The following is a 23,215-nucleotide window of genomic DNA, read 5'->3' as shown; positions in this document are numbered from 1 at the left end:
ATCCTCCGCCATCCCCAACTCACTGGATCTGCTCACATTGCTCCCCAGATTGGGTGTTTTGTCATTGTATCCACTATACTGATCTATGTGACATCATAAAGGTCTCAAGGTTAAAGTGGTGGCCCTGAGAATCCCTAATCCTTAATCTGCTCCTGGTGTGATGTTTAGTGCCTTGGATGTTGATATTGGTGTGTGTTTTGTGCTTATTGAAGCTGTTGCATTTGAGCCCTTATTGCATCTCCAAATTCTAAACTGAACAGGTTCTTTGTGTTTCATAAGATGCCGGTTGATTTGTCCACGCTGTCAGAAGAGGAACGTCAAGCTCGACGAAAGAAGAGAGCAGTAAAGGTGACGAGACCGAAGGCAGTCCAATATGAACATGACTTTCAAGCTAACAAGTACAGCCAGTTCTGGAAGAAAAAATAATTACGTGCTGGAATAAAATCCCTCAAACAGTCAACAGCTGTCAGACAAACCTGCCACGTTTGCAATTCAGTGTATTTCACTTTGTCATTTACATGTTTGAAAAGAAAAAAGTGAGCAGTTTGTTGTTGTTTTTTCAATCGTTGGAGACAGGAATCCTGAATACATTCTCATTGTATTTAAAATCGACTTTGATTTATTTTGACAGGTTTTTTTTTTTTTTTTTTTTTTTGGTCTGTAAGTGTAAGGAACCCATTAACGCTGGAAAACTGATACTGTACATCTGGAAAGTACTAACAGGACTTTCACCCATTTTATGTTCCAGCCTTAGTCCTCAAAATTCAACTCAGCACCCCATAATGACGAGGTTTTCTTTTGAGATTTTTGAAAGTTTATTAAAAATTTTAAAAAGACTAAGAAATCACATGTACGTAAGTATTCACAGCCTTTACCATGAACCTCAAAATTGAGCTCAGGTGCATCCTGTTTCCACTGATCATCCTTGAGCTGTTTCTACAGCTTAATTGGACTCCACCTGGGGTAAATTCAGTTGACTGGACATGATTTGGAAAGATGCACACCTGTCTACATATAAGGTCCATCCAACCTCTGCAGCAATCCACCAATCAGGCCTGTATGGTAGAGTGGCCAGACAGAAGCCACTCCTTAGTAAAAAGCACATGGCAGCCCACTTGGAGTTTACCAAAAGGCACCTGAAGGACTCTCAAACCATGAGAAACAAAATTCTCTGGTCTGATGAGACAAAGATTGAACTCTTTGGCATGAATGCAAGGAGTCATGTTTGGAGGAAACCAGGCACCACCCCTACAGTGAAGCATGGTGATGGCAGCATCATGCTATGGGGATGTTTTTCAGCAGCAGGATCTAGGAGACTAGTCAGGATTGAGGGATGGATGAATGCAGTAATGTACAGAGACATCCTGGATGAAAACCTGCTCCAGAGCACTCTTGACCTCAGACTGTGGTGACTGTTCATCTTTCAGCAGGACAATGGCCCTAAGCACACAGCCAAGATATCAAAGGACTGGCTTCAGGACAACTCTGTGAATGTCCTTGAGTGGCCTGCCAGCGCCCAGACTTGAATCTGATTGAACATCTCTGGAGATATCTGAAAACGGCTGTACACCGACACTACCCATCCAACCTGATGGAGCTTCAGAGGTGCTGCAAAGAGGAATGGGCCAAACTGCCCAAAGGTAGGTGCACCAAGCTTGTGGCATCATATTCAAGAAGACTTGAGGCTGTAATTGCTGCCAAAGATGTATCAACAAAGTATTGAGTAAAGGGTGTGAATACTTGTGTACATGTGATTGTTAGTTTTTTTTTTATTTTTACTAAATTTGCAAAAAAAAGAAAAATTTCATATTGTCATTATGGGGTGTTGTGAGTAAAACTTTGAGAGGAAAAATGAATTTTGGAATAAGGCTGTAACAAAATGTGGAAAAGGTGAAGCGCTGTGCACGGTCTGTTAAAAAAAAAAAGTCCTGATTTACTCCATTTTTATATTAATTACATTTACGTTTAGTTTATTACAGTGACGGTCTCTTGAAATAAGGCTGTAACATAAAATGGTGTAAAAAGTGAAGCGCTGTGAATACTTTCTGAAAGCACTGTATACTAAAAATAAAAATCAGTTTTTTCAGAGGCACAGAAGTTACTGTTGATGCCGGAGAACAAAATGATCTGAACAAAATGAGTCTTGGGAAATTCTTGTAAAATATTTCAGTTCAACCCTTTGTTGCAGATCTGGTTGATAATTAAATGATTTCACTGAAGAAATGAGCTGTCATCACATTGTCAAAATTTTTTGGGTAAAAAGTGGGTGAAGACATAACCTCTTTTTAGTCCCTCCAGAAATATGCAATGCTATGATTGCAACAATTAATTCAACCAGTATATCTGTATCACTATACTTTGTCTATATATGTTTTCAATTTATTTCATTTATTTAGCTGCAAATCACAACAAAGCTTGTGTTTTTGTGGTCACCTGGTGTGGAACCCACACAAACGACAGGGTATGTGGAAACCTAGAGCTGGAAATGGAAGGCTTGAGACTGGAGGAGCTTTGGTTCAATTCTACAGTCAGATGGGGGTCAGGGGTCCCAAAGCAAGGAACCCCAGGTTGATCTGGAAGTTACTCCTGGTGTGGAGTACTGGTCAACAAAACTGCTTGGTGGCATCAATTTACAGCATTTTTATGTCACTGTGATGAACTAAGTACATTGATCGGTCATCTGTTTGTCAAACCATCTGACATTTTCTCAAAGTTTAACTTCCTTGGAAGCCATAGACGAGACACTATTACAGTGCATATCAGTTAGATTTTTATTTTATATTTACAACCAATTTGTTATATAAATATAATACATATAATACATAATTTTCAGAAAAGCTGTCAGGTAAATGCATCCAAGAGCTTGATCACAATATAATGTCAAACACAGAGGTTAAGGGGCAAACCGGTTAATTAGATCGATTGCGTGCACGTGGTGATCTCATTTACACACAGAACAACAATCACACAAAGAATGTGCAGAACCTCAGTCAGGAAGCTGTCCCGGCGGAGAGACGGATGCTGACCCGTGCAGCGGAGGAGCCTTTTAGAGAACATTGAACGTAAAAAAGAAAACACCTGTCATACAGCGTCACAGCAATCGACATTTCAATACTACACTTTATTATAGAGACCGCAGGAGTTCAAAAACAAAGAATGAAACAGCCAATTGTAGGGCTGGGCGACAAAACAATTACTATAGCTCAGAAAACCTGATAATTATGTCACACCCCCCACACTTATGTCACACTTTGGGTCAAACCTTAACGTAATTAGCCACGAGATAAAAGGATGAAATACAATCAAAGACTCAAATGTCAACAAAAGCAATGAGTCCAACCACAGCTGATTTTGAAATGGTTTATGTACCAAAGGTTAGCAAAGAAGTACGAACGCGGTCGTATGTCACGATGACTCAGCAGATATCGACTTAATGTCGATAACATCGAACCTGCCAAGTCACACATACATTTTATGAATTACTACCCTTATTAAACTTCAGTGATGCAGCTGCTGAATTCAAATTTCATGCGCCCCCCCCCCCCCCCCCATATAACAATAATTAAAAACAAAAAACTTCTAGATTTGTGTTGGTTAAAGAATGTGGATTTAGCCTCACAATGTCTCATGGTGGAAAGACTTACCAAAAGAGCAAGAAACAAAGAAAGTGTCTCATTGTATTTGTATTTTGTATTAGCCGCTACTACAGCTAAGATTAATGACTGGAATAAATATTGGCGGAGAAACTAATTAAAGTGGTGCTAAGGAACAGCAAGGGGAAAAAGGTGGGAATTACACCAATCTTCATCAGCATTTGAAAAAGAAGAAGAAAAAAAAAATACTGTCCAACCAGACATCTCAAACTACTAGCATTAGCATACAAGCTAACACTTAGCAGTAACGGGCCCTTTCTGACACTTAAACTGTCAAATTATTAGTGGGAGATCTGGCCAAAAGCTCAAAGGACAATCCTTTGTGGTAGAATCACAATCTGTGATCTGAATCACAAATCTTCTCACAGATTTAGTTATGTGCATATGACCATGTAATTATTTTTGCATATGATGGGCTGAATACGAAGCCTGTCACGTCAACTCCAGGCTAAAGGCCCAACTCCTACGTCTCTATCCCATTTCTGTTATCAAAGTTCTGACCGGAAGCAATGATTTCTGTCTCTTCTGCTTCTTTAATTTGCCATCAACCTGTCTTCTGTTTATGAAACGAATTCCACCTCGAAGATTTGTAGTGTGTCCATTTGAAAAAATGAGAAGCAGGAAAAAATGAAAAGCAGATGATGTCACAAAGTGTGATCATCAATATAAGACAGATCACGCCCCCCCGCCAAGTCAAACCCCAGCAGTCACATCTGCCATTTCCGCCACAAAACTGTCATAAAAACACAAAAAAATATTTAACAAGTGCAACTTCATATTTACCTGTGAAAGATGTGGAAAAATAGGATTCGAGAAAGAAGTGAATGGATATAGAAGTTAAAAGTAACAAAAACACAGAAGACCACCATCGCTGATATAAAGTTATGCAGAAAAGAAAATGTATAGTGAAAACAAAGTCATAGATTCTAAAATTATTTATCATTTTGGATAAAATCCCTGTCATTCATTTAGGATTTGATCCTGAGATTAATATATGGTTTATACTTTAAATTAAGTGGTATTCAAGGTAGGGTGTGATAATCATGTTATCGGTCCCGATGGTAGGAGGAACCTGTGATAACATTTTGTTGTATCGCCCAGCTCTAGTAATTATAGTCATCTATAACACTAAAAGTGGACTCCAGTCCACCTGAAATTGCCGACAGCCCTAACAAAAGCCCTGACAGCCAATGTTGAGTTTGGTGCAGTGGTTTCTGTCGAGCCGCTTCGTAGCTCACTGCAGCCCCCTCAGATGATACAATGTGTTGTCACATCAAAGTCCAAAATCAGGCAGAACACCAGTGCAGGTGTTTTTAAGACAGATGACCCAACGCTTATGATGGGAGTTGGGCACAGAAAGCAGGTTGTGCTGTTAGAAGTCCACAAACTGCCTGACCACTTCAGGAAAAAAAGAAGTTTATTTTAAATACAACTGACTAATTGTTATAAAAATTGTTTTTCCAGCTGTCCTATATCAAGTATTAATAATGAAGAAAAAAAAAAGTTGGTCATGTGTGAAGGTCAAGCTGCAGCCGCAGGTCACTGTATCCACAGAGTCCAGGTTTTCATGTCAGACTGGCTCTCGGCTCACGCGTTGTTGTTGATGATGATGAGTGCCGGTCCGGCAGTCTGCTGGCTGGCCTCACACATGGAGCCCTGCTCGGCTGGCTTGGCAAATACTCGTGGCGTGTTGAGGTTGTAGACTCCCGCCTGCAGGAAACAGGCTCGCAATGTCAAACAGAGAACTTCCTGAGCCTTCAACTGCAGTTTGTACTGGGTCTGGCCCACCCAGGTGAACAAACTGTGGAGTTCCAGAGTCTCGGGACTGCAAGGACACAAGAGTGAGAGAGACAAATATGACTATGGACGCTGGTCAAAAGCAAACAACCAGCAAATGCTTTGAAGTAATATTTTACTCTGCAGGTCAAATTATTCAGATTAGATAAAGTGATATTTGTCTCTTATACTACTACTTATGTATGACTTAAGTCCTGTACAGGCCCTGAGTGAGGACCACTGGTGCTGGAGGTCGTCTCTGGATTTCACAGCGTGAAGCAGACGAGAGTTTAAGACTCTCCCTGGACAGGACATCAGTCCAATGAATGCAGGTTACTTCCTTGGCCAAAGCTGGTACCCATTTGCCGCTGAGTTGACTGGGACAATGTAGATGAAGTTTCTTGTCCCACGACAAGAATTAGGAAACATGGTGGGAATTGACTTGGGGTCGACAGCTTTAGTTGAACATTTAATCCCCCTGACTTAACTCCACATACATCACAAGATTTAATCACTAGAAGTGCATTACTGAATTTTTTTCCACGATGTAGTGATGGAAAAGGAAACAAATTGCAATAAACTGTACTAACAAATCGCAGTACTTGCAGAATCTCAATTCCTGAGTCTCACAAGTTAGGATACATACATGCATCATCCCAGTTGAACTCTACACGACATGCAGTCCTGTAATTTGTCGTTATGAATGACTCATAAGTATACAGATTACGCCAGATTAATGTGATTGTTGCTGTTCCTATAAGTGGAGGGGAAAAAAAACAAAACACAAAAATTAGGCAAAAACATATTGTAATTACCTTGTGCTTTTATGCCGCAAATCGATGATGACATCAACTTCAGCCATAGAGCAGTTGGACAGAATCAAAGTAACCGGAACCACACAGAGACTAGACAGAGAGACAACTACAGTTAGTGTCTCCTCCTCAAAGACGGAGAACATTGACCAAAGATACTGGACAGGTGCAGAAAACTTTTAAATGGTGGTTTACAGGGTTTTTGTCTTGTTATAAGCCAACAGTGAGCTCAACAATCTGCTGTTGGGGAAAAAAACAAAACAAACCCTCTTGATGATAGGATCCATCACACCCACAAAACTGGAACCCTAAAGGCCATTTGTCCACGTAGCATTTTTTTTTTCTGGCGAAGTGCAGAGAGAGTGATAAATGTTTCAGTGAGATGGCGTAGTCTCTCTCTTCCTGAGTTGCTTTTAGTATTCGAATGTTAATGTAACATTAAAAATTTAATAAATTGAATAAGTGTGTAAAGTAATACTGAAAAGAAAACTGGAGCGTCTCTGGGATGGTGAATGCAGACACTTAATATTGTCCTGACATAGACTTTGACATAACACCAAATGAGGGGATATCTTTTTGGAAATTCTATCAATATTACAGACTTGCAGAATCAATAAAAGGGCTCATGCACTCCCCAACACGCTGTTGCCTTGGTCCAAAGTACCCACATAAATTAGAACATTCTTGGCTGGAGCACACTGGATGTTGCAGTTTTGCGTGTACTTGACAATGATGTTACATTACAAGTAGGGGAAGCCGGGGCACAGTGAATCAGAAATGTTGTTTTGTGGCAGCATAAACACATTATGCATAGGTTCAGACCATTCTATTGTGGATTTAACACAGCAAGTTATTTGTGTTATGTCTCCCCAAGTGTAATTTACAGGTGTTTAAAATCGATTTTAAAATTTTTGATTCACTGTGCTCCGGACACTAATTCACGGGGCACAGTGAATCAACTTAGAATATAATGAAAAACACACATGATTTCTTCAAAATTATTAAATATATGCTGATGCATATACAAACTATAATCCAGCAAACCAGCTATGTAATGTGTGAGTGTCTTATATAGTGATATAAGTCCTTTAGAAACTATTATAAATATAACTTAATTTCTGTTCAAACGTGAACACAGTTGTTTATACACACAAATTATAGGAAAGATTCACGGAAAAATAAATGTATAAGCGTCAACAAGTAATATTTGTCATCCACTTGATACTGGGGCTTAGTAAATCACTTTCTAGACTGATTCACTGTGCCCCGGGTGCATGTGACACACGAGTCATGTTATTAAATAGCTGATAGTCTGGAGAAGACATAACACATGCTCATCAGTTGGACGGGGTAGTCTTCTAACTAAATTTTTTTAGGCCACCTTTCCTCTGTTGTGAGAAATAAATACAAAGACACCGACATCCACAAAATTTACTTTTGATAGGAAAAACTGACTTCACTTGCCACTTAGTTTTACCCTTAATGTGTTCAAAAACAAAACACTAATTTATAAGGGGGATGTCTTTATGCATAAAAAATATGGTATAACTGCTGCAAATATATATGTAGTTTTGCAGATATAGCTACTGATTCACTGTGCCCTGTGATTCATCGTGCCCCGGTTTCCCCTATATGGTGATGTGTGTGAATGAAAGCATCGGTGCTGGAGATGGGTCATGTGCCACATGAGAGTACAGTCTTCTGGCTGGCTCCCGAATATTCATTTTCTCATCATGAAGACTTTCAGGAGTGAGCAGTCAGACTTTGAGGTCATTTAATTTCCTTCTCATCTAATCCAAGAAGCTTGAGGCCACTCATCTTTAAGCAACTTTGAATAAATATGACAACATCGTAGCTGATGGTCAAACAGCTAGTGATGGTAGATGATGCCTCAGGGAGCATGTGGCACATTACCCTTGACACTTGTACGAATTTTGTCTCTGCCCTGCTGCTCAACTCGTCATGCCAATGCATCCCGTTTTTTTCTCACTTGATGCCACACTATATAAAATAAAGCCTGTGCCATATCATTTTGTAGCTGATGACTCATTTGCTCTCAGAACTTAGCTGATGAAACCATTTTCTCATTGTTCCCAGAATCATAGAGAAATTATCTGCTGCTACAGGTTGTCTTGTACTCATCGTGCGAACGCATTTGGAATCATATCTCAAAGGTAATTATTTATAACATATATAGTAATGGATTGTAAAAACAGTTTTATTTTCATTCCTTCTTCTGAGTTAGATAATGTATCTGTTAAGTTATGTTTATTATAGATGTAACATCTCGTCATAATCTAATTTCAGGTTCAGATGCCCTGCGTACACTGACACGCAGTGTTTTCGAATAAGTTGCATAATGTTCACACAACTAGTTCACGAATGTGACACGAAATTTATGCATGCCAGAAATTTTCAATATTTCAGAATTTGCGCACTGGCAAGCAGCGCATTCAGTTTACAATGCGTTTACTGACTGTGGCACGCAAGATTGCAAGTCAGTGTGGGATCAAATTCATGTGTCAAAGTGCCTTTACTGTGTTGACACTGTTTGTGTATCGCTTAATGGCGATGTGCTGAATTTCAAAAATGATTGCAGGCAACCTGGATAAAGAGTCTGTAGTAGGGATGGGACGACTAGTCCACTATTTTTTTATTAGTCAACTAATTAAAGCTTTTTATTGAGTTCATTTAACCCTTAAAAAAAGAACAGATCTGCTGAAGCTGCCACCAGCCCCTTCACTCAGTGAAGAAAGTGTGTGAACCTTGGTGGGTGCGTTAAGGCCCCGACATGAGCATGACTTTTGATCCACACACTTGCAAGCCCTTCGTCGTGACGATCCCACCCGCTATGATCCCAGCTGGACATCGTTCTTTGTTCCACCGCCTGCGCTGGATGCTGTGTATATAAAATAATTATTTTATGTCAGATTAATAATTTTCTCTGCAAATTGGCTGTTGAAAATGGCGCTAATTGCTTCCTGAATCACAGAGGACTGCTTCAGCCGTTCGCACGCGCGCCTAATGAACCGCAGAAAGCATTTTGAGCTGTCTAAAAAGGTAATTATTTGTCATGTTTACATTCATACATACATCATGGCGTGGTAAAACAGTAGGGTGTTCTTTCCTTCTTGTGTGCAGCTGTTAAAGTGTGTTTTTGATACATTTAACTTTTTGTTAGAATCCTTCAGACGAGCTGCGCTCTGATGCGACCTGCTGACATCGCCACTCGCTCTGTTCACATCTTTACTTGACTTGAGCTGCACGCTGTGTTGGCGATTAGATTGCGCCACATAGCACGACATTTATGCGTGAAGGACTTTTGAACATTTCAAAATTCTCTTTGCGCAATTGCACGTGCCGGCGCCCCTCTCACGTTCAGTCTGCACCAGTTAAAGACATCTTTACTCTCCTGCATGACACAGGTCGTGCAAGTGCATGAATCAAAATCATGCTCATGTCAGGGGGCCTTTATTCAGCTCAAACGGGTTGTTTATGCCTAGTAAATGAAAGCAGGTATTGTCTTCATGCTAATGCTGTTTTTGTATTTGTGATTTTGTGCTTATATTTGTTAAAATAAATGTCACATTTGAATTTCAACATGAAGATTCAAAATTGGCTTAATTCAGTGTCCAATTTAGTCACAGATGAGTCAACAACTAATGGTATCAGATTAGTCGACTACTGATTTTCACGAGTCATTCCGACCCGAGTGTGTTGTGAGACTGAACCACATTCATTCATTCTGACATGTGGACACCCAATAAGTCATGAATGGTCCTGTTTACCTAACATGTTAAGGGGAGAAAGCAGGGTTTATACATTTTTATTAAGAAACAGCCATTTCTGTCCAGAAATCAGAAAAGCGGTTGAAGATGAGAGAGACATTTTTGTCACACGCTGGGTCAAGGCCTTGTCATCTCTTTGAGACTTTTCCTGCTTTCGAAAAAAAAAAAGTCTTTCACAAAGTGCAGACGAGGCCGGTGTACATAAAAATTTTGGAGCTAGTTTGTAGAAGTGTGGATAGGCGTGATTATGATTCTGTCAATATTAGAAAAAGTATCCTCTGTTGTGGATGTGATGTTCTCTGACAGATATTTTTGATGACAGACAGCTCTGGGGAGCAGAACTGACAATTTACCTAAGAATAAAATTAAAAGTTAATTCATGTGAAAAAAAAATTTAAAAGAAGGGATTGACTCTTTCAAAAAGGAACTGAAGCATAATTAAGTCAAAAACAAAACAAACATGGACAGGGAAAAGCATTTGCCCCATCTGGTGAAGAAGATCCCAGACGGGAGAAAATTTCCTTTTTCTCAATGCTGATTCCATATCACTGAGTGATGACAAGCTAAAAAAAAAACAAATACACACAAACAGCAACAAACAAAATCTCCTCTCATGGCAGCATGAAGGCAAATGAGTGTGAAGTTTCACTTCCTTATAAACACCATTTGACAGCTCACTGCCAACCGATACAGAAACTGGATCGTTCACGTGATTTTTCTTAAAAGCGATACATGCACCGTTATGGGGTATATCTCTGTTCAAGCTCGATACATGCACTAATGCTCCAGTATTGTTTGACTCATCACAACAACCAGCTATTTGTTTAATTATCCCAAGCATAAAAATGTGTTCCATTTAAGTTTTACTTGCACACAAAAAAACTAAACTAAACAAACAAAACAACCTAAGTTTGTTGGTGTATTGGATGCTCCATGTGTCACTGTTTTCTTCTTCATTATATTAGACACGACAGAACTGCCCTGGATCCTGAACGGCCCCTACCCAGGCAGACGGACTAAAGTCACTGATGTGTACATCGGTGCGTCTCACCTGTTCTGGTCAAATGGATGGTTGTAGGTTTCAGGGTAGTGGAGGTTGGTTTTGATGAGTTGGGACAGTTCCACAGATGGCAGGACGACTGAAGGAGGCAACTCTGACTTAAACTTGAGCAGAACCATTTCCTGAGCTTCCTGCTAAAAAACAAATGCATAAGCAAGCCAATATACAGGCATTCAAAGTGTCAGTCTAGGGCACAGTAATGATTTAGCTTTCAGCTGATAGCCATGTGGCATCACATCAGGTATTTATCTTATATGGCAATGGCATTTTACCAATAAAGTAGGTTCAACTAAGCGTGAAGAAACGACAGGTGTACACATGTGCAGACTGTACCTCTTTGGGAGTAACGGAACTGGCCTCTTTACCCACAGTCTGAAGTGACACATGCAGCTGGCCTTCTAGAATCAGCTGTTTGTTGTCCTCAACCACATACGCCTACATGTGAAGGCACAGAACAAACAGACAGAAATATCCATATTTCCCATTAAACACCAGGCTGGAAAAATACAAGATGATACAGTTTTCAGTGGAAGTGAAAAAAGACTTTTAGGTTTTTTTTAATGCATCTTTAAAATGTTAAAATAACAGCACAGAATTTTTTCATTCAATATAAACAGCTTTGGCTGAGCACAAATATATAGACACTCACATGCAGAGTATAAGAACAAAAGAACAGATCAGTTACATTTTGCAGTGTAGCCAACAAACACAATTAATGTTAATTACCATCTATATACATACACACAAATACATGGTAACTATACTCAACAAAAATATAAACACAACACTTTAGTTTTGCTCCCATTTTGTATGAGATGAACTTAAAGATCTAAAACTTTTTCCACATACACAATATCACCATTTCCCTCAAATATTGTTCACAAACCAGTCTAAATCTGTGATAGTGAGCACTTCTCCTTTGCTGAGATAATCCATCCCACCTCACAGGTGTGCCATATCAAGATGCTGATTAGACACCATGATTAGTGCACAGGTGTGCCTTAGACTGTCCACAATAAAAGGCCACTCTGAAAGGTGCAGTTTTATCACACAGCACAATGCCACAGATGTCGCAAGATTTGAGGGAGCATGCAATTGGCATGCTGACAGCAGGAATGTCAACCAGAGCTGTTGCTCGTGTATTGAATGTTCATTCCTCTACCATAAGCCGTCTCCAAAGGCGTTTCAGAGAATTTGGCAGTACATCCAACCAGCCTCACAACCGCAGACCACGTGTAACCACACCAGCCCAGGACCTCCACATCCAGCATGTTCACCTCCAAGATCGTCTGAGACCAGCCACTCGGACAGCTGCTGAAACAATCGGTTTGCATAACCAAAGAATTTCTGCACAAACTGTCAGAAACCGTCTCAGGGAAGCTCATCTGCATACTCGTCGTCCTCATCGGGGTCTCGACCTGACTCCAGTTCGTCGTCGTAACCGACTTGAGTGGGCAAATGCTCACATTCACTGGCATTTGGCACGTTGGAGAGGTGTTCTCTTCACGGATGATGCGAAGGAGATGTGTTGCACTGCATGAGGCTGACTGGTATCCCCCCCCAATAAAACAAAACTGCACCTTTCAGAGTGGCCTTTTATTGTGGGCAGTCTAAGGCACACCTGTGCAATAATCATGGTGTCTAATCAGCATCTTGATATGGCACACCTGTGAGGTGGGATGGATTATCTCAGCAAAGGAGAAGTGCTCACTATCACAGATTTAGACTGGTTTGTGAACAATATTTGAGGGAAATGGTGATATTGTGTATGTGGAAAAAGTTTTAGATCTTTGAGTTCATCTCATACAAAATGGGAGCAAAACCAAAAGTGTTGCGGTTATATTTTTGTTGAGTGTATATATATCTAATTATTTTACCTTGTAAAATTCAAGGCAGTGGACAAAATTATTTTATCTCTACCCTTCTTGTAAATAATTATGTAGCAGTATAATTAAAATCTCAACTCCAGCAATTTGAAAATCCAAATATTTTGAATTGATTTTGATGAAGAAAAATGAATCCTCAAGAAGTACATATATGGTACAAATTTGGTGTCCCTGTACTCAACTTGTGGAAAGTTATTACTCTGTTGACCAGGACGCTCTCTGACATATGTACCTTCACTGCACCTGATACTGTTGATAATGAATACCTCATCTCATGAGGCTGACTTTCAGTTTGCACTGTTATATCAAAATACCAAACTGGGACTTTACCTTCCAGATAACAATTATGTTAAGGTCCAGCTCACTGCACTTCCTGATGATGCTGTTGACATCAGCAGCACCATCTTCAGTTGGGATAGAGACCTGACTCTTGCTGTTGGATGCTGCAGCCATTCGCTCAGATCTTCTCTGGCAGCAACGGAAAAAGAAATCTCCACAGGGTGTCATGGAACTGATGATCTGGACACCGAATGATATGAGCGATAGAGAGAGAGAGCGAGAGAGAGAGAAATTGAATTAATAAAATATTCCTTAGTTTTAGCTTTTTGCCTATATTTTAAAACGTAACTGAATTTTCACCTCAAAATAAACTTTGAGACACACTACATATTGTGTGTGTGTATATATATATATATATATACACACACACATACACACACACACACACACACACTCAACAAAAATATAAACGCAACACTTTTGGTTTTGCTCCCATTTTGTATGAGATGAACTCAAAGATCTAAAACTTTTTCCACATACACAATATCACCATTTCCCTCAAATATTGTTCACAAACCAGTCTAAATCTGTGATAGTGAGCACTTCTCCTTTGCTGAGATAATCCATCCCACCTCACAGGTGTGCCATATCAAGATACTGATTAGACACCGTGATTAGTGCACAGGTGTGCCTTAGACTGCCCACAATAAAAGGCCACTCTGAAAGGTGCAGTTTTATCACACAGCACAATGCCACAGATGTTGCAAGATTTGAGGGAGCGTGCAATTGGCATGCTGACAGCAGGAATGTCAACTAGAGCTGTTGCTCGTGTACTGAATGTTCATTTCTCTACCATAAGCCGTCTCCAAAGGCATTTCAGAGAATTTGGCAGTACATCCAACCAGCCTCACAACCGCAGACCACGTGTAACCACACCAGCCCAGGACCTCCACACCCAGCATGTTCACCTCCAAGATCGTCTGAGACCAGCCACTCGGACAGCTGCTAAAACAATGGGTTTGCATAACCAAAGAATTTCTGCACAAACTGTCAGAAACCGTCTCAGGGAAGCTCATCTGCATGCTCGTCGTCCTCATCGGGGTCTCGACCTGACTCCAGTTCGTCGTCGTAACCGACTTCAGTGGGCAAATGCTCACATTCGCTGGCATCTGGCACGTTGCAGAGGTGTTCTCTTCATGGTTGAATCCCGGTTCACACTGTCCAGGGCAGATGGCAGACAGTGTGTGTGGCGTCGTGTGGGTGAGCGGTTTTCTGATGTCAATGTTGTGGATCGAGTGGCCCATGGTGGCGGTGGGGTTATGGTATGGGCAGGCGTCTGTTATGGATGAAGAACACAGGTGCATTTTATTGATGGCATTTCGAATGCACAGAGATACCGTGACAAGATCCTGAGGCCCATTGTTGTGCCATCCAAGAACATCACCTCATGTTGCAGCAGGATAATGCATGGCCCCATGTTGCAAGGATCTGTACACAATTCTTGGAAGCTGAAAATGTCCCAGTTCTTGCATGGCCGGCATACTCACCAGACATGTCACCCATTGAGCATGTTTGGGATGCTCTGGACCGGCGTATACGACAGCGTGTACCAGTTCCTGCCAATATCCAGCAACTTCGCACAGCCATTGAAGAGGAGTGGACCAACATTCCACAGGCCATAATTGACAACCTGATCAACTCTATGCGAAGGAGATGTGTTGCACTGCATGAGGTAAATGGTGGTCACACCAGATACTGACTGGTATCCCCCCCCAATAAAACAAAACTGCACCTTTCAGAGTGGCCTTTTATTGTGGACAGTCTAAGGCACACCTGTGCACTAATCGTGTCTAATCAGCATCTTGGTATGGCACACCTGTGAGGTGGGATGGATTATTTCAGCAAAGGAGAAGTGCTCACTATCACAGATTTAGACTGATTTGTGAACAATATTTGAGGGAAATGGTGATATTGTGTATGTGGAAAAAGTTTTAGATCTTTGAGTTCATCTCATACAAAATGGGAGCAAAACCAAAAGTGTTGCGTTTATATTTTTGCTGAGTGTATGTATGTGTGTATATATATATATATATATATATATATATATATATGTGTGTGTGTGTGTGTGTAGGCACAGTGTATACCTGAATATTATAGAAAATCAACAGTACAGATATAATTGCCTTGAATATTATTTTTAAAGTGAAACATTACAGGTATTAATAATTAATAATTTAAAGAAATCAAATTACTGCACTTATTACTTTAAACAAACCAGTTACAAAAGTGACAGTCATAATGTACAATGTTTTTTTGTTTAAACTAGGAATGTTCCATTAAGATAATTTCAACAAAAGACAATCACTGCTTTCATGCTATTCTGGGCATTCATTTGAATTTAAGTTCTCTTTACCCGTTCATTTCCCAGACTCAGGTCTGCAAACGTGTATCTCTTTACTGTGTCCGAGGTAGCTGAAAGCAGGTAAAGCAAGTCTTAGTCAAATACATAAAACTAACGGCACAAAAAAAAAAAAAAGGTGTGTGCATTTTATGTGTGGACACAAGTACCTTGATGGGGTTTGCATCGCGTGGCCCTGAAACACAATTTGGCTCTTTCTCTGCTGGTGAGTTTACAGTCTGGAGTAGAGACGGGGACAAATTTAGGAGCTTGAACACAAATTACAGTATTTGGCCTGAATCTATGACTGTCACTCAACTCACGCCATCGGTTTTGTTTTGAAACTGCATAATCACATTCACCTTTTCAAAAACAAAACAAGCATTTTGGCTGAAAAGTTGCACTCAAACACACACCCAGTGCTCCTTTAAGTGCAAATGACTCTGACAGTGTCAGACTCACCTTTGTCTTTGGCTGGGTTGATGCATTTGTGTAGGCGCCAATGCTGACTGCAGCTGGATACCTGGACGATGTGGAACTCACGCACCCCAGCCTCACTCTGAGAGAAGAGAAGGAAACATTTAAATTCAAGATATTTAAAAATAGTCACAATTTCACTTGTGACATTTCGAGGTGGTGACACAGAGAGAGACACTGCTCACTTGCAGAAATACCAATCAAACGTCAGACAGAAAAAGATGATTGCTGTTCTCGTGGCATCCATAAGTTTGTTCAAGCAACGTGAGGGAAGTCGGTCACAATTGGAGTCTCTTTCACTGGTATCGGTGGCCATGTGGCACAAAGTTATAACAAGATAAAACATTATTTTAACCCATGTTACACTCCCAAGCTATCTTCATAGGATTAAAGGGGAGAAGCCAAAACACTTAAATGGTTAGAATTTTGATGCTGAAAGAGGAAGGATGTTTATCCGTATTGCTTTTCAAAGTTTATGAAGAGTTTGGCTAACCCCAAATTCATTCCTTTAAAACTTTCAAGTCTGTCCTTAGTTCTTTAAACTTTCACATCAGGATTTAAACCTCTTATTGGCTTCATTATTGGCTTGATTGGCAACTTGCTTCTGACGGATTGTTTGTTGCTGTGACTCCACTCTGAACTTCACACGGTTGTATACACTTCTTTTATTTCTGTTTAGCACTCTTCTGGTTATTAATTGTATCTACTCTGAACGTTATTTAACAACAGTCCTGTTGTGAATCGCTAGCAGTTAGCATTCACTAGCGGTTAGCATTCACTAGCTAGGTCGACACCTCCCCGTTGTTACTTTTTATAGCTGTTTCTTTTCTACCCGTTTAATATTTCTGTTCGTTTTTCAGTTGAACTGCTGTGAATTTTAAGTAATTTCTACTCCTATGTAAAATCTTAGGAGCGGCTAGCATTTTCGCTAGCGGTTAGCTTGCGTTAGCTATTTCTGACCCTTATCATTCTTTCATTTCATGTTTTACACTCCTGTTAGTTAATTAACTGTTTAGTGTATTTTATAGCTGCTGCTGCTTTTTTTACCTGTTTAATATTTCTGTTAGTTTTTCAGTGTAACTGCTGTGAATTTTAATTCATTTATCTGCATCTGTGTGAGCCTTCGGAGTGGTTAGCTTATCCATTATTGGTTAGCTCGTGTTTGCTTGGCTACATTTTTTAATTTCTTAGTGCACAAAGTACACTACTTATTATACTTTACACCCTCCGTAAATCCTGCGTGATGTTGGAAGATAGGGTGTCTTTTTTAGAGAGCCGTGTCCGTAAGTTAGAGCAGCTTCTTAGCGCAGTGGAGTTAGATGTTACGGGCAATCCAGATGAGGTTAGTGTTGGGCCGGCTAGCGAGCCCATTAGCATCAGCTTAGAAACGCCGGCTGTGGAGGACGGCTTTCGGACTGTGGCTAGGCGGACCAAGCGCCCGGTTGTGGAACCCCGATCACACTCGCCAGTATGAATTGTGAATCAGTTCTCCCCCTTGGATTTGCCAGATGTGAATTCTCTGAGCCCACAAGTGACTTCCACTCCTGTCTCCAGGCCGAAACACTGGACTTCAGTGATAGGGGATTCTATCACCCGCAAAGTCAGGTTACAGATGCCGGCTGACGTTAAATGTATTCCTGGGGCCAGAGGTCCCGACATTGCATCTCATCTTAGGGTGCTGACGCTGCAGAAGGGAAGACAGACAAAGGAACATGACATGAGATATAGTCACATAGTTATTCACGTTGGCACCAATATCAGGATGAAGCACTCAGAGGTCACAAAAATGGACATAGAGAGGACTTGTGACCTTGCCAGAAAGATGTGTCGGCATCGATTAATAGTCTCTGGTCACCTTCCCCTCCCGGGGTGCAAATGAGGCAGGATGACATCATTAAATAGGTGGCTGGCGCAGTTTTGTAGACAGCAAGGCTTTAGCTTTATTGATAACTGGCCTTTGTTCTGGGGCCACCGTGGCTTGCTGATGCCGGACGGCCTCCACCCTACTGGGGAAGGTGCCGCCATCTTGTACGCGAACATAGATAGAGCTCTACAGGGAGGGTAACATTAGGAATCTACAGCAGGCCACGGAGCAGGTGATTAGAGACCCTGCAAGGCTTATGACAAATGTGGGTGTGGAATCCATTAGCTTAGCGGGAAATTTAGTGCAGAAAATCCACTATGGCGATAGTGCAGTTTATTTGCCAGGGAGGGAATTTCAACAAGTTGAGACTGTGGCCTGCTCCATAGTGGTGTCCATAAAAATCATAGAGGGATATGCTTTCCAAACTTAATACCCATTACTATATTGGATGATGTTGATGTTGATTTCGTGTCTGCTACCTACAACGCGCGTGGAATTTCTTAAACCCAAACCTACTTCCAGGTATCTTATTTATGCTACTCTGGAAACACCCCTAAACCCAAACAGTTCAACTGTCAACCCCACTGAGGTCCTTAGACTGGGTCTCATTAACATAAGATCACTGTCCTCAAAATCATTGTTGATCAATGATCTAATTACTGATCATCACTTAGATATGATTGGGCTATGTGAAACCTGGCTTAAACCTACAGCTGTCCTCCCCTTAAATGAGGCCTGCCCACCAGCATATACATTTAGTCACGTCCCTCGTGATGCGAAGCAAGGCGGGGGTGTTGCTCTTATTTATAAATCTAGGCTTAGCTTATTAGCTGTTGGGGGTTACAAATATCACTCATTTGAGCATCTGATTCTCCGCTCTGCTCAGCATATTACACATTGCCAAGGTCAGAAGAATAAAAATCAGTCGTATTACTTTGTCACTGTATATAGGCCTCCTGGCCCATATTCTGAATTCTTAGATGAATTTGGTGCGTTCATCTCTAACTTGTCAACTAGTGTAGATACCATTCTGATCATTGGTGACTTTAACATTCATATAAATAAGCCTTCTGATCCCCTCTGCAAATAATTTATGGAAATTGTGGATGCATTAGGATTTCGGCAATGCATTCGGAATTCGACGGACATTAGTGGAAATACCCTGGATCTGGTTCTCACACGTGGTATTGCTGTCACGAATATTGACATCATGCCTCTTACATCAGTGGTGTCTAATCACTCACTTATTAAGTTTACAGTTTCGCTGCCGTGTTTAGTGGAACAACAACCTTATATATCTTTACGGCGATGCATCAACTTCTCAACTAAGACTGAACTCGAAGCTAGACTGCCTGATGTCTTAGCTTCACATTTGACAAATACCCAGTCAGTAGACAGACTTGTGGATAGTTTAAACTCAGTGCTCAAAACTACACTCGACATGACTGCACCACCTGTGTTAAAACCACGCTCCCCCAAATCACAATGATTATCTGCGTGACCTCAAGCATAAAGCAAGAGGTCTAGAATGGAAATGGCGTTGTTCAAAATTAGAACTATTTCACCTTGCGTGGCGTGATGCTATCTTAGACTATAAGCATGCATTATCGGCTACAAAGCGGACTTACTACTCTGATATGATCAACAAAAACAAGCATAACTCAAAGTTCTTGTTCGACACGGTGGCAACACTTATGCATGGACAACCACCTGTAGTTCGCTCTCCTTTTACAGCACAAGATTTCCTGGATTACTTTGGGAAGAAAATAGAAGACATCAGGTTAAACATATCCCGGCATGCCTTAATCCAGCCACTACACCCTGTTATTGATGTGGGCGCCACTACTGAGTTATTACCTAGATTTACAGAATTTGACAGTATCTCACTAGGCATGCTAACAAAACTCGTAATGGAAACAAAAAGCACAACCTGTTTATTTGATCCTATACCAACAAAACTGTTTAAGGACCTGTGGCCCACTCTTGGGCCGACTGTGCTGGAAATTATTAATCTTTCTTTAACTTCTGGATCTGTTCCTAAATGTTTCAAATCTGCAGTGATTAAACCATTACTTAAGAAACCTAATCTTGACCCTAGTGTATTGACAAACTATCGGCCGATATCAAATCTATCATTTTTCTTTAAAATTCTGGAAAAAGTGGTGTCATGGCAGCTCGTAGACTATCTTACTGAGAATAATCTATTTGAGCCACTGCAGTCTGCTTTTAGAAAATATCATTCCACAGAGACGGCTCTCACTAAAGTGGTGAATGATCTTCTGCTTACAATGGATTCGGACACCACTACGGTTCTGTTGCTGTTAGATCTCAGTGCTGCATTTGATACAGTGGATCAACATATTCTACTTGATAGGCTGGAAAATCATTTTGGGATTACTAGGAGTGCCCTTGCATGGCTGACGTCATACTTGACTAGTCGTTCTCACTGTGTTTTGTACAGTAACACTACCTCTAACCTTAGTGACATGAAATTTGGGGTTCCACAGGGGTCTGTCTTAGGCCCCCTGCTTTTCTCCCTTTATATAGCACCCCTTGGGCACATATTGCAGAGTTTTGGGATTACCTTTCAATGCTATGCAGATGATACTCAGTTATACATGCCAATAACTGCTGGTAATCTCGTTCACATAAAATCCTTAGAAGATTGCCTTGCAGCAGTGAGAAGCTGGATGTCTAGAAACTTCCTACTTTTAAACTCTGATAAGACTGAAATGATGGTTCTTGGTCCAGTGAGACATCAGCATCAATTTGACCAGTTAATGCTCAGCCTCGGCTCGTGTGTCATACATCATACTGACAAAGTGAGGAACCTTGGGGTAATTTTTGATCCTTCGTTGTCCTTTGGCCTCCACATTAGAAATATTACTAGGACTGCTTTCTTTCACCTGCGAAATATAGTGAAGATTCGTCCCATCCTGTCTATGGCTGATGCTGAGACCCTGATCCATGCATTTATCTCTTCTAGATTGGACTACTGCAATGTTCTATTTTCTGGTTTACCGCAGTCTAGCATTAGGGGTCTCCAATTAGTTCAAAATGCTGCAGCCAGACGTTTGACACGAAGCAGAAAGTTTGACCACATTACACCCATTTTGGCATCCCTTCACTGGCTTCATGTCCCAGTGAGATCAGATTTTAAGGTTCTGCTACTAACCTATAAAATTATTCATGGACTGGCATCCTCCTACCTAGCTGACCTAATTAAACCTTACGTACCGGCCCGGGTTTTACGTTCTCAGGGTGAAGGACTACTTTGTGTCCCTAAGGTGAATAAGAAGTCTGCGGGTCACAGAGCTTTCTCTTATCGTGCCCCTGTTCTGTGGAATGATCTCCCTGCGCCAATAAAACTGTCAGATTCTGTGGAGACTTTCAAGTCCAGACTTAAGATGCACTTATTTTCCCTTTCATATGGCTAGCATACTGGTACAGTTTTGTTTTACGCTTTTTACTCTTTTAATTCATTTTATTAGTAATTGGAGCGGGCCGCAGCCTCAACTTTACCTAAATTCTGGGTCTTTTAGTGAAGTTTAGGGCTAGTGGCTGGCGATCATCTTAGTATTTCTCTGTTTTTCTTGTTGTTTAATGCTGACAAATTATACAGTATTTCTTGTCTTTCTGATGTCTGATTCTGTTTTTTCTCTCTGTTTAAGGTGCAGCTCCATCCAGAGATGGGAGTTGTGTTCGTGTTGGCGATCCTCCTGTCCTGTGCGCCAATTGCATTTCTTGTATATTCGTCCGTGAATTGTTCTGTAATTTATGTTTTGTAACATGGCCCAAGCAGAGGGTCACCCCTTTGAGTCTGGTCTGCTTGAGGTTTCTTCCTCAGAGGGAGTTTTTCCTTACCACTGTTGCTCTGGGGGTTGGTAAGGTTAGACCTTACCTGTGTGAAGCGCTTTGAGGCAACTCTGTTGTGATTTGGCGCTATACAAATGATCTATTTTTTTTACCTTTGTCTGTTTGACTGTTAAAGATCACTTAACTTTTATGACTGGGGAAATCTTCATTGCTAAGAGGAAGAAATAAAATTAACATTTTTGTGGAGTACAAGTGGCACATACCACTTCATGCAACAAGAAGCAAAATGAATTTAATTGCTACATTATATAAGGCACACACGAGATTAAGGAGCACAGCTAACTAGTTCATTAATGTTACTATACCAGGAACAAAACACGAGTAAACGCTTTCTTCAAGCCACTGAACAGACTATCATATGTGAGGTGAACATGCAATATAATAAAACATACTTTGGTAGTACATTTAATGAATCTGTGTAGGCTCTCAGTTGTCCAGGTGGTTTCCATAGTAGAGAAGCTTGAATCTTCGACTGGACTGGGTTGCTTGACGCGAGGACGTTTCCCTTCAAATCACAGAAGCTTCCTCAGCTAAACTTCTTGCTCTGGTAGTCTGCTTACGTACCAGTACCAGGGCCTCATGCCCACAGTTGGTCGGTATTTTAGCTGAGGTAGCTTCTGCAATTTGAAGCGAAATGTCCTCGCGTCAAGCAACCCAGTCCAGTCGAAGATTCAAGCTTCTCTACTATGGAAACCACCTGGACAACTGAGAGCCTACACAGAAACATTGCGACCAACTGTGGGCATGAGGCCCTGGCACTGGTACGTAAGCAGACTACAAGAGCAAGAATTTTAGCTGAGGAAGCTTCTGCGATTTGAAAAAAAAACTAAGGTACATAACCAGATTTAAAAAAAAAAAAATTAGGTCAAAGAAATGACTACCCACAAATGCCATCTAGTCTGGATTTGCAAAATTGTTCAATCTGGTTGGAAGAATGTGATCTAATTAGAGCTGCTGCTTTTCTTTAGACTCTTGTTTTGAATACATACACGACTTAAAAAACGCATTGTTTTTCAAATAATTTTTTTTTTTGTCTTTACAGTGGTTTTCTCAAACACCACATTCTGTAACTGTAAGCACGTGGTGACATTCAGCAGTTATCACCCTGTAACTCTCACCGTATTGATATTCTCAATGTCAATAAAAACCAGAGTTCCACCGTTGCTGTCATCTTCCAGGTTCTGGTGTGGAGGGATGCTGCTGCGACAGGCCAATGCCTGAACACTCAGGGAGCGGCTGGCACAGATAAACACTGTGTGTCGCAAAACCCGATGGCTAGATATGAAAAAAGACAGACGATAAAGAGAAGACGTCACTCTTTTTTCCTAACCATTTCAAAATAACAG

General features: G+C 40.8%; 1 protein-coding gene across 2 annotated transcripts in view; it reads right to left on the bottom strand.

Moving 5' to 3' along the window:
- Positions 1-2,747: 2,747 nt before the first annotated feature.
- The window catches only part of trappc8 (trafficking protein particle complex 8), a 56,728-nt gene continuing 36,260 nt past the window's right edge, over positions 2,748-23,215 (bottom strand). Inside the window, exons 21-29 of one of the 2 annotated variants that reach the window (XM_034180318.1) lie at positions 22,988-23,144; positions 16,115-16,211; positions 15,823-15,891; positions 15,668-15,726; positions 13,306-13,494; positions 11,423-11,524; positions 11,081-11,223; positions 6,245-6,334; positions 2,748-5,478 (exon numbers count right to left, since the gene is read on the bottom strand). In XM_034180318.1, coding sequence (XP_034036209.1) covers positions 5,241-5,478; positions 6,245-6,334; positions 11,081-11,223; positions 11,423-11,524; positions 13,306-13,494; positions 15,668-15,726; positions 15,823-15,891; positions 16,115-16,211; positions 22,988-23,144 — 1,144 coding nt within the window. In that variant the 3' untranslated portion in view covers positions 2,748-5,240. The remainder of the gene's footprint in view (positions 5,479-6,244; positions 6,335-11,080; positions 11,224-11,422; positions 11,525-13,305; positions 13,495-15,667; positions 15,727-15,822; positions 15,892-16,114; positions 16,212-22,987; positions 23,145-23,215) is intronic. The other variant, XM_034180319.1, reaches the window with a different exon arrangement.

This window comes from Thalassophryne amazonica, chromosome 10, assembly GCF_902500255.1.
Source record: "Thalassophryne amazonica chromosome 10, fThaAma1.1, whole genome shotgun sequence".
Lineage (NCBI taxonomy): Eukaryota > Metazoa > Chordata > Actinopteri > Batrachoidiformes > Batrachoididae > Thalassophryne > Thalassophryne amazonica.
Note: the sequence above shows the minus strand (reverse complement) of the source record. Positions and strands in the feature narration are given on the sequence as shown.